The sequence below is a fragment of the Cryptotermes secundus genome, unplaced genomic scaffold (assembly GCF_002891405.2).
Source record: "Cryptotermes secundus unplaced genomic scaffold, Csec_1.0 scaffold196, whole genome shotgun sequence".
Classification (NCBI taxonomy): Eukaryota; Metazoa; Arthropoda; class Insecta; order Blattodea; family Kalotermitidae; genus Cryptotermes; species Cryptotermes secundus.
This window is the reverse complement of record NW_019735556.1, coordinates 822,273-834,402: the sequence shown is the minus strand read 5'-3', so window position 1 is coordinate 834,402 and position 12,130 is coordinate 822,273. Positions and strand designations below refer to the sequence as shown.

Sequence of the window (12,130 nt, the reverse complement as noted above, 5' to 3'; positions counted from 1 at the left end):
CTTTCAGACTTCGATATTAAACTCAGGCCTATTACCTACTCTTTTCATACCGATTGTCGCGGTCTCTTAATTTCGGGGTAATCAGTTTGAATCTTGGCATGGAGGCCTGTTATCCCAAGTGATGTTGCCTGCGATTTTCCTCAGTCAGTGTCGTAAACGCTGTGATTAATTCATAGTACTGTAGGAAAACCTACAAGGCGCAACATCTCTATGCCAAAGCCCTCCAATAGTTGAAATTCCAGGCCATTTCTACCTAATCCACAACCACACAAGCCAAGATACATTTTCATGTTACCCTTCGTTCTCTAAGAAGTTTCCAAATAAAATTATGAAAACGTCTTGGCTCCCAATCCGAGCTACACGATCCGTCTACCGCCGAGCGGTCTAAGGCATGTACTGTCTTCGTTCGCTTGGAAACCGGGATCGTGGGTTCGAATCCCACTCAGAGCATGGTTGTTTAGTTTGTGTGTGCGCGATTTTCCGTGTCTGTGTACAGGTAGAGGCCTTGCGACGAGCTGATCACCGTCCCAAGGAGTCCTGCAGAATGTGTATGATCTAGAAAAGACCGAAGTGAACGGAGAAGTTCATGGAGGCAGGCCTAGGCCCACTGGGGCTGTAGTGCCAAGGGAAAAAAAACTATATAACGAAGTTCTTCGTTATCCAGTATCCTAATCTGTCCACTTCCTTCATTTGTCTTTCGAGAGCACTTCATTACCTTCCTTGTTTTAGCGGCCTACGTTTAATGAATAACTTCGGCTTTTGGGGTTTATAAGTGCCATCTACTGAAGCTGTTCCAATATTTCGGGACATATCTTCAGGACGAGTGTGACACTGAATGAATCCGAAGATGGTGACTGCAATATGCATTGAAACGGTGGAACAACTTCAACAAACCACGCAGCCAAACGATGGCAGCCATCTTTACACTTGCTTTTGATGCTGCTCTTCTCCCACAGAGAGAGAATAACGTGAGAGCAGTGGAAAAGGTGGTATTATGGAACCCTCTTGGGCTTTGCCGCCTCGAGTGTACAGTTTCATTAAATTTAAAGAATGATACACCGTCGTGTAGGAAATTCAATTGGTTTTCCGAATATACAATTAAAATTTCAACAGCGCAACTTTTTTCTTTTCCAGAAATTTTCACTTTTCTAAAGAAGCCGAAAGAGCACCTCATGAAAAAAGAGTGATGGTATTGAGCCCTGTTACACAAAGTACATCAAGGGCTTAAAGGCAGCCGAAACCATAACGCATATTCAGAAAATTTATTTAAACATTCCACAGTAAGGAAACCTTTATTACAGACCTACAAACCTTTAGCTCGGTGAAAATCAATATGGGTAGTACAAACATGACCCCTACGTTTTTACCTGCATGCAACTACTCATAGGCATAAATCAAACAAGTAAGAATTAAACATCTTATTTGCTAAAATCCTGTTTCAGACAACCTTTGCTTCTTCTTTTTTTTTTTTGCACTGTCTATACAAAGAAATGCATTAAAGAAAGAACATAAGTGAATTTACTTTGGTCAGTGATATTTAGATAAACATACTATTCTATTTAAGAACTTGGTTTTCACATTGCTGAGATTTTTCAAGTTATTTACAGTACAATTATATTAATTTGGTTCTATGTCATATGCTATTGTTGGTGCCATGTTTAGTTCAAACAGATTCAAGGGCGTGTACTGACAACTTATTACTGCATAGGATTCTGTGGGTATGTCAGATTGCTATAGTAATTATCTCCTTGGTGTGTAGTGTAAAATATGTCCTATCTTTGAAGGGTAACTCCTTGTACTAATTCCCTTTTCTAAGCAAATTTTGTCAGGTTTTTGCCATGTTCTAAATAAGTTTGTATGGCTGATACATGTTAGGATATTTCATGATGATGTTCCAGTTCCTGTGTTTTCATAGTGCTGAGTGCACATTAATAGTAAATAGGTCAGGATTTAGAAGGTAGTCTTGGCCTATTTCCAGGCACAACCCTAACAATTTCCTGCAGAAACTGAGGAAAGCTAAGAAAACTTCAGGCAGAAAAAGATTAGTATAGTTTGGGTTATAATGCTGTGTAGTTTGGTGATAGTCACATGATGTTTTGTAGAGACATGTTGCCTTGACCTTCATAGTCAAAGAGTAAGGCAGGAAAGGAACCACAATCAAGCAAGCAATGGCCGCCAGATACTCTGCAGATTCAACTCAGGTTCTGAATAAAAGCCTACAATATCACTGCTATAACAACCTGCTTTGAATTTTCATACCTGAACCTACAACTATCTGTAAATATGACTTTCTGAGAACAGCTCAGGATACTTATTTTCAACTCAGAAGATTTCTTCAACACGAAGATGCAGCAACAATTTATTTCATTATATGAGGTCTATGCATTATACATTCTGTATGCCGAATGAGTCGAGACTTTATGAACTGTAAATTCGAGCTAGAACTGCAATGCTTCTTGAAATGATCTTGCAGAAGAACACAATTTTAATCCCATATCAAAATACATGAGGCTGGAATCATGAAATTTAGACCTAAAAAACGCAACGTTCTATTGCACCGCCTGCTAATGAGCTAAATTTTGGAGTTTGTATTAAAAAGCAGCGCAACATAAATGTTTAATAATAATAAACCAGTTAAACTTGATATGTGCTTGTGTAGCTTTGAGTTTATTTCCTGCCTTCTTGGAGTTGAGGCCCATTAAAGGCTTTGAGAAAAAGAGACCCTCAGCTATACCGAATACAACCTCACCTCCTTATATAATAAAAACAACCTGAGATAATTATTAGTACAGCGAAAGAGGCAGCTACAATAAAGGTGAAAAGGTGTGAGGAGTGTAGGAAGAGAACTATTACAAAGTGGTGCTAAACGGAAGGGGCCTGTGAGTGAAAGAAGTGCTGTTAAAAAACGTCAAATAAACAATTGATAAAAATGGGTGAACAAATGTTAAATCTGAGGCAATCACATAAGAATAGCAGAACAGAATTACAGTGAGCAGCAGATTCCTTCATCACAACAATCTATATACCTGATGATGGCCAGTTAGGCCGAAACATGTAGTGGCAATAAAGAGAAAATGACAAGAAAAGATTAACCGATGTTCGCGTAGACAGCAAAAAAGTAGAACGCAAAGTCAGATCTCTAATGCTCATTTCAGATTAACACATGGGAACCCAGTCCTATAATACACCTACATGAGGAGTAAGAACATAGTTTTTCCTTAACTTACAAGGACAGGGAAAAACTATCACAAAGTAGAAAGTTTCAACAATTTAGGTTTAGTACATAAATGTTAATTATTTCAAAGCATCCAATAACTGCTGAAGCTTTCACCAGTTACACAAGTATTTTAATGTACAAAACAGAATTCTTGAGAGTAATATTAAATACTATAAAAGCATTAAACTGTGTTAACTGTGTAACATGTCATATGGAGAACTAGATCTCATGAGCTTCAATATATTAATGCAGATGAAATGTATTTACAGCTTAGTTTTCAAATTCCTCTCCGGATAGCTTGGTCAATATGGTGGCTTGACTAATGAGCTGGATAATAAGGAAAGTGGAATTTCATTGCTTACAGGAGCACAGATATTTATTTTCCGTCACATCCAGGCCGACTTTGAAGTTCCCCAGTCTATTATCTAAAATCTAAAGGGTAACACGGCTCTTTCCAAATGGACAAAGCAACCAGAATGTAAAGCCACCTCTCACATCCACTTAGTGTCAAGGTTAAAATTCTTTAATATATACCTCTACTCCTCCATATGTCTTCAAGGCGCTGTGTTTAAGCCCAAGGGTAACATTATCTTTTCACCTCAGCACAGAAAAATTCTATTGCTGCTAGAACGGTAACATATTTTCAGCGACGAATAACACGAGTTTATCAATATGGCTCAGTTAAAAAGAAAAGTTCATCATCTGGTGAAAACGTTGCTCGTTCCACGTTACAACTGCCGTATTATAACCCGAATTATGAGTAGATGACGCTAAAGTTCTTTCTTGAATGAATAACAAACCAATTAGGTTATACACATAATAAATAAAAAACAAAAATATTACACAAAAACTGTAACTTCTTAATTACCTACCTTCGGTGTTTTGATCAATTCCATTCTGTGCCAGAACCAACTACACTGGTAACATTGTAAATGCACAATCCATTCAATTAATTAGAAATAATACTGTACATCGTAAACTAACCAAACACTTTAGGCATCTTCATAACCACAACCTTCGGATTGCTTCGGAACTTGGATAAAAATACTTAATTGCAACGATTTCAACTGTCAGAGAGCATAAGCCAGTTCACTGGGTCTGCATTGTGGGCGAGTACGTTCAATGTCGGCATCTTCGCTGAATCGGTAATAAGGTCACCTATTATTCGGCCGCCACAGTCCCAAACCAATGTTACTACATAAGATTTGAGGTTTTCACGGCAGTGACTATGAAGAAAGTAGTCTTCTGGTATGTGGCGCCGTGTAGAAATTGTGTTAACCAACGTCTCGGAGGAACGTATCGCCTCCGTCTTCAGGGTAGAAGACAAGAAGAAATCCGCAAGCGAATCAGCTTGAGCAGGTGCGACAGACCTGTTTTGACTTCTCATAAATTAAGCTTAGAAAGCTACTGGTTCTAATATAACGTTATTAAATAAACAAATGTAAGATGAAAAATAATATTTAGAGTAAAATTTGGGCTGTTTCTGCCCTTGGGTGCGGCAGAATCCTCCTGTGCTATGCATACCAGTTCCTACTTCCTGGCACGAGACCATTTTTTCCCAATACGAAAAGTAAGAAATAAAATAAACTGGGAACATTTTGAATTACTTCGAGGTTAACATACATTTAATTCCAGAAGAATTATTGTGAATAAGGAAACACTGAATACGTCAGGCCAAAAATTCAGCTTTCAGATTTCGTAACAATTGATTTGCCTTCCAAAGGGGTACAAAATGAAACACGAAATTAGGCCCCCTTGCACTGGAAAACTAATATAAATGCATAACTTCGTCTTCAAACGCCAACAGCATAGCAGCAACAAATTTTAATGCAGATGCAAAATGAATCGCATTCTTTCCTACTCAGAAATTGCCGCCTCACTTGAGCGTTGATTGGTACAGCAGTAGCAGTGCTCAAGCGGCATCTGTTGGGAATATGTACCGTACTGCACTTTCGTCGCACTTTTCCCTTTGCCTTGCTAGTGTCGATGGTGGTCCGTGGTCACCACAGACAATCTTGTTTATTAGTTGTGGGATGATCTACACCAACACGGATTGGCACATGTATCAAGAAAGCTGTACTTCATCGCTCTCTATATCAAGGCGAAACAGCTGTTTGAAAGGTGTAGAGTTGGAGAAAAATATGAACATATCATAAGCTAAAAGTGCTAGATTGTTCGTAGGCTATTATTATAAAAGACATACTGTGTGCTGGAGAGTGATGATCCAAGTCTTACTTGAAATTTTATGTGATGACTTTCCTGTTTTTGTTTACAGATTCCCTCAGTTGAAGGTTACGGAACTATATAATAACATGTAATTTTCGTTTTACAGATGTCTTTAACAATTCAGCAAATACTTCTCGATGCCAAGCGCTTAGCCAGTCGACTAAAAGAGCATGATTCTGCAGCTGATGCATTATTATCACAAACACAGTCTGTTTATAAACAAATAGATGCCATGAAGCAGGTAGGAATTACTAATTCTGCGTACATTTCAGTATATGTAATATATTATATATAACACAATATTTAAATTTTACAAGTTTTATAATTATTCATAATAAACTTCACTGTCATTTGGGAACTATGGCAAATTGATGAGAAAAGTGAAGTTACCATTAACTTTGCTACTGAACTCTTATTATGTCACGTTATTGGTTATTGTAAATTAATTTTCGAACACTTTGGCCCACTATGACAGGTTATTCTGAAAATTTATATATATATATAAGTTAGGACATTTGCAGTCTTAATTCTAAAGTCTTCATCCTGTGCTATTGTAACTCAAGTCATCAAGGCAGTGCAATGACATGTTTGAAGCCAACAGTTGTTGGAGATTATGTGAGAGAACATAAACCTGCTGGGAACATTTCCCCCTGTATAGGGATGTGAGGATGATGATATTTGAAATAATACAATTAGGAAGTTTGGTGTGCAGTATGGCACTCAGTTGGAATAACTTTAATATATAGATAATGAGATGGATAACTTAATATTTTGGCAAGCAAGCTCTGATGAGCATGGAGCCAGTGATTAAAAGACTACAGAGACAAATTAAATATTTTACATTTACAGAGTGGGTAAAATGAACATCTGTGATCTCCTGACATTGTATGATGGACTCTGAAGTCTTTGTTACTCTGTGGTTACAGTTTTCAGTTCCATTTAGATCTTCCCTGATAGTGTTTATTAGAATTCTACAAGTTAAGCATTGCAGTACTTGAGGTTTTCAAGGCAGTGAAGATTTAGATTCTGATCATTTGGGTTATGACACGTAGTTCCTGATGTTTTTGAGAAATCTGTTGCCTGCAGACCGTGTATTGTCATAATCCAGAAGGCCACCATTTAGATCTGTATGCAAGTTGTAATGTCATTGGTATGGTCAGAAAAATACATGGTAGTGTATATATGTTGTAGACTAGGAACTGAGACTTATATGTAGAACAACATTTTAACAGTATCAAGAAGAAGTAGGAGATCTTAATGAAACAGCCCGGCAACGTCCACACACAGTACTAGTTGCAGGAATACAACAAGAAAACCGTCACCTACGTGAATTACAGCAAGAAAATCGGGAGCTAAGGGCAGCATTAGAAGAGCATCAAAATGCATTGGAACTCATTATGTCAAAATATCGCCAACAAGTTACAAAACTAGTTTCAAGCAGTAAACAGGATTTAACAAATATTCATGCCAACAATAAATATTCTCAGGTAAGTGACATCATTGAAAGTTTTCTTTGGAAAATTCACCCATCATTTTCAACTATTTGTTTTCTGTAAAAAAGTGGTATGAATACTTCTGTTGTATTCTCTTATTGTCTAGATTTCTGATCCATTTGAAAGAAAAGATCTTTTAAAATTTTAATTGAGTCATATAAACTTCTCCCCATGTGGAGGTGGGTTAGAATACCTCCACCATAGCTCTGCAAGTCATAGAAGGCAATGAAAATGAAAAGGGAACCCCATGCCTGGGGGTATAACAGAGCCACCCTGGCACTGGGAGACATAAATACAGGGACCTGGTCCTCCAGATTGGAGATTGGATGCAAGGCTGACAACCTTGCTCTGTAAAAAAAAATTGTTGCAAAGTTCAAAGAAGTGATATCTGGAAGAATATTCCAAGGAAGGCTACGTCTCAAAAATTGCTGATATGCCAATGATGATGACTGTAGATGATGAATATAATCATCATTCATCTTAAAGAGACTGTCTTAAAGATGTCATTGTGTAGTACATATCACAGAAGATGATACTTTTCACGGTCAACACTGTTAAAGTCGCAAACCTCATATACCTAGCTCCTCCTCCTTCGACTATTACAAACATTAAAATGTGAGATGATAATGTCACCATAACAAGACATTCTACTTATACACTGATTATAACTTGAGCGTTTGTGACACCATCAGTCAAAGAAACTCATTAACCCTTTGCACACCACAAGCCACTTAATGTTAAAACTGCCAGAGCTGAAGAGATCATCTGGATGGTAACTGCTAAGTAGATTAGCATGGCAATCATTGCACATGTTGTAACAATGGTTGGCAGTAAGAAAATTAATTAGGATTAATTATGTTGTAGTTAATCTGTGAACAGTCAGATAAAATCTGTGAAATGGCTGCTGTGATGGAACATGCTGCCGAGACAGATGACAAGAGGGCTTTTAGTGAACAAGAACTAGTTTCAAAACTCACAACAGAGAATAAAGTAAGTATAAAATATCAGCCTCTCATGAAGGGCTTCAACTATCTCTTGGATGTAATATTTCAATAACATCTTTCTGATGCATTTGGCAATGTCTGCACATTTACATGGAACATCATCTGTATATTCTCTTCTGTTTAATTTCATGTTCAGAATCTTTTGTATCCTTTTTTCATTTATTTATAGAATCTGCCATACTCTCTTATTTGGGTGTTTATTGAATTATCTTCCAATGTATTTATCTTAAATTATATTTTTTTATTCTCCTGATTTTTCTTCTCTGTTTCTTAAAAACCCCATTTTGCCTACCATTAGTCTTCTACCATCTGCTTTTGCTCATGTTTCTGTTCTGTATGCTAGTATCAGTCTCTAGCAGTTTTTAAATAAATGAATTTCCCTGTCTTTGGCATTCTTCATTTTAAAAGTGTATCTTTAACTGATGGGGCATGTGGTAGCATAGTTGGTTGAGGCACTATGCTACAAGCCGGAAGGGTGCAGGTTCAAGTCTTGATGAGGTCATTGGATTTTTTTCAATTGACCTAATCCTTCCAGCTGCACTATGGCCCTGGGGTCGACTCGGCCTCTTAACATAAATGAGTACCAGGAATATTCTTGGGGGTAAAGGGGAGCTGGCACATAGGGCTGACAACCTTGCCGCCATCTGAGCCGATTGTCTAGAAAATGTGGAAACCTCAACATCTCACAACCCTATGGGACTCCACAGCCTGTTACAGCTTTACTTTTTTACTTTATCTTTAACTGACTGGTAAAATCCTCCTGCATTCTTTATTATTTCTATGATTTACTCTTGTACATTTTGGTTTGTTACTACGTTTAAGTATTTATGGGTACTAATTCTGACACTTGTTTTACTTGTACTAATGAGACCATGCTTTGAATGGGAATACCCAAACATTATGTTGAATGTAAGCATATGATTTCTATTAAGGTTTGGCCCACAGATAACTATCCTGTATGAGGTTATTCACAGTTCCTCAAGACAAACACTGGGATGCATCCTAAATATAGTAAGTAAAGCTATCCCTGTACCAGGCTGTAAAGGCCCATAGGGTTGTAAGACGTTGAAGGTCCCACATTATCTAGACAATCGGCTCAAAGATGGCGGTAAGGTTGTCAGCCTTATGCGCTTTACTCCCCAGGAAAATTATTTAATTAATTCCTGGTAATCATTTCTGTAAGAGGCTGAGTAAACCCAATGCCTAGTGCAGCTGGAAGGATTAGGTCAACTGAAAAAATCCAATGACCTCATTGGGACTCGAGCCCGCGACCTTCCGGCTTGTAACATAGCCCCTCAACCAATTATGCTACCGCATGCCCCCTCCTAAATATAGCCATGGCTAATTCATCTCACATCTCCAGTTCAGTTATTTTACCATCTTACAGTATGTAGTGTGTAAAGGAAAGAATTTCATGAAGTACATCAGGAATCAATAAACTAAAGAATGGGAATTGGCTCTAATGTGTAACGAGTATTATAGGATTGTAGGTGACTACTGAATATCTATTTCTAAACTTACCCTACATTGCAGTATATGTTATTTGTGTTTGGAGATGGAGCTTGACTCCAAGAGAAATGTAACAGTTTTAATTGTGTTTCACCTTTAACCACTAATAAACCAACATAAGCTTTAAACGTTTTAACTAGTGAAACCGATGAAAAAGTGTTCCAGATTTACCAATATATATATATATTTTATTTTTTTTTCCACACAGTAAACTAACGTGATATGACTGCAAGCTTGAAATACAGCATTGATATTGAAAGCACATACTGGTTTTATAATTTTGACAGTTTTTTGGCTAAATGTCATGATTGAGTAGTTAATACTCCTGCATCATATTCAGAAGGCCCCAGTTCAAATATAGGCCTGGAAACTGGCTATCCTGACTAAGGTTTTTCATGAGTTTATGTAGTCCCTCCTCGCAAATTCCAGGATAATACGTCAAATTAGGCCATGACCGCTTCCTTCCACATTCTTTCTAATTTATTTTTCACTGATCCTCCTATTATTCTGTGCTGTATAGGCTGAGCTATGGACAGTGTCATTAAATAACCCATAAATAAAATAAAAGGCAATTTTTTAAATAAAAGGAATCCAGGAGAAATGCAACACTTTTCTCTTCTTGAACACACATGATTTACTAGGAAGGTCTTTCAATTTATGGGAAATCAAGATATCATATATGTTTGAAAAGAAAGACATTTTGCATCCTTTTGTTGCACAGTCTTCAAATTAAACAGTTCAGGAGATGGCATAGTGGTTCAGCTGGAATCACACTGTTGCCACTTTTCTACAGAAAACATTTTCACAGAAATTGTTTATAAAACTGTATCTCTGCCTAAGCACCAAACCAGGACGCATATAGGCAGAGTGCTACACTATTTAGTGTGGTCAGTCACTCTTCTCCCAGAGAGGAATCAATTAATACCCAATGGATATGAAGCTGTCTGGGCTCCAGAGTGGGTCTTGACATGATGGCAAAGAGAAATATCCCATGCCTGCTAGGAACTAAACCTTGGTCATCTAGCTCAGCGGAATTACTTTTTCAGAAAGAATTAGTCTTGCCCATGTTATGACAACAGCACTCATTTTCAGAAGACTGAATGTTGAAGAAAACAGGGGGCTGTTCATAGGACTGTTTATATTGTTTGCCTTCAGTATCTGAAGTCTTGTTTAGGTGAACACAATGCCATAAATGACCACTAAATTAAGTTCCTATAAAGCTTATTTACAGTGCATCTATAATTATCACCAGTAGGCTTTTAGCAATCTTGCCTTGTGATCCTGTTAGCAATGTAATAAACATTATCAGCATCCAAGTACTGTGCATCACTTTTAAGAAACTTATGTGTTATATAATTCAGGTAAATGTAAAGTTGTCCCTGTGCTTAAATAGTTAAGCACTATGCCATGAATATGTATGGGGGAGTGGGTGTATAGAGAGAGCCATGTATTCTTGATCTCAGCACTAGTTGGAGACGACTGGTCAGCTTCATGCCCCAGCTGCTTTACTCGAGGAAAAAGCCCCCAGTACCCATTGAATAAGAGGCTGGGTGGGCCTCAGAAGCAGCCTTGACGATGTAGAGAGGAGAAAAGCCTTGCCACTACCGGGACTTGAACTCTTGACCGCTCAGCCATCCAGCCCATAGCCAGTCGCTATACCAACTATGCTGTCCTGGCTCCTAATAGTACTTAAAGTGTTTTTCATTTATGTTTTCTAGGGCCTACGAGAATTGCTTGAAATATCTTGCAAGTTTGGATCACTACGATCATCCTTTCTTAAGATTGAGGCAGAAGACAAAGAAAGTCAAACAGAAGCCATTCTAGATGCATCCTGACGTGGAACTTAATGTGATAGCAATGAATGGAGCTTTGAAAAGACAGATTAATATGCAAGTCACAGCTGTACATAAATCTATAACTGAAGTATCATTATGGTCTATTAACCAAAATGGAGGGAATGAACTCCCTTGGCAATATTCTGGAGTGACAGTTATGCAGTCATTGTACAAGGATGTATTCAAAGCTGTAATTTTATTTATTATTTAGGTTAAATTCCAAAGTATGTTCTAAGCAAATTAAAATTACCTTACCATCCATTTCCTTTTAACGATTTTTTCAATATCTTACTACACACAGTTTGAAAATTCTCTGCCAAAGCTGCTGTTATCATTACTGTAACATTAATGAACTTACGTTAATGGTATATGCTTTGTTTGGTGCAGCTTCACTAAGTAACATTTTCAAAATATTCACTCATTCAGTATGAGTTATTATAAGATTTGGGAATACAGTCAACTCCCAATTATTCTGGTTAATAAAGGGCATAAGCTGCACAAATAATTAAAAATCACAGGTTATCTCACCACTTTCTACATACCAAGTCTATGCAAGTTAATTTTTTTGGGGGGGGGGGGCAAAGTACCGTATTTACGCATGTATAGGCCGCAGCACAATTTTCAGACAAATTATAGAAAAAATAATTTTCTTGGAATATTATTTCAGGAGTAGAAATTATTCCGAAATAATTATGAATATAATTTTTTTTAAATGAAGTGTGATTTTGAATATTTCGAATATAAGCCACACCCCAGTTTTCCTCTTGAATTTTTGGCAAAAAATGTGCGGCCTATACATGCGTAAATACGGTAGTTCATGACAATTGTTTAGTCTCTTCATGACAG

The 12,130-nt window shown here is 37.4% G+C and overlaps 2 protein-coding genes across 5 annotated transcripts in view; one reads left to right on the top strand and one right to left on the bottom strand.

Annotated features, from left to right (window-relative positions):
- LOC111869548 (myotubularin-related protein 8) overlaps positions 1-4,271 on the bottom strand; it is a 47,043-nt gene extending 42,772 nt beyond the window's left edge. For 2 of the 3 annotated variants that reach the window (XM_033753470.1, XM_023861168.2), the window contains exon 1: positions 4,090-4,270. Coding sequence is in view for 1 of the 3 variants with exons in the window: in XM_023861168.2 (XP_023716936.1) it covers positions 4,090-4,113 (24 nt within the window). In the remaining 2 variants the exon portion in view is untranslated. Of the gene's footprint in view, positions 1-4,089 lie in introns of all 3 variants that reach the window. The other variant, XM_033753469.1, reaches the window with a different exon arrangement.
- A 977-nt stretch (positions 4,272-5,248) lies between these two features.
- LOC111869534 (FGFR1 oncogene partner 2 homolog) lies at positions 5,249-11,789 on the top strand. Of its 2 annotated transcripts, none has more exons than XM_023861142.1 (5): positions 5,249-5,338; positions 5,550-5,684; positions 6,676-6,930; positions 7,801-7,926; positions 11,168-11,789. In XM_023861142.1, the coding sequence occupies exons 2-5, from the start codon at positions 5,550-5,552 to the stop codon at positions 11,282-11,284; spliced, it is 633 nt and encodes a 210-aa protein (XP_023716910.1). In that variant the 5' UTR covers positions 5,249-5,338; the 3' UTR covers positions 11,285-11,789. The 2 variants fall into 2 exon arrangements, with proteins under 2 accessions (XP_023716910.1, XP_023716911.1); XM_023861143.1 differs by having other exon boundaries at positions 5,319-5,398; positions 5,549-5,684.
- The last annotated feature ends 341 nt before the right edge of the window (positions 11,790-12,130 follow it).

Excerpts from the sequence above, each read along its gene's own strand:
- LOC111869534 (XM_023861142.1), top strand. The coding sequence starts at position 5,550 with ATGTCTTTAACAATTCAGCAAATACTTCTCGATGCCAAGCGCTTAGCC. Across the intron at positions 5,685-6,675 it reads AAATAGATGCCATGAAGCAG|TATCAAGAAGAAGTAGGAGA; the intron begins GTAGGAATTACT and ends ACATTTTAACAG. Across the intron at positions 6,931-7,800 it reads CCAACAATAAATATTCTCAG|TTAATCTGTGAACAGTCAGA; the intron begins GTAAGTGACATC and ends ATTATGTTGTAG.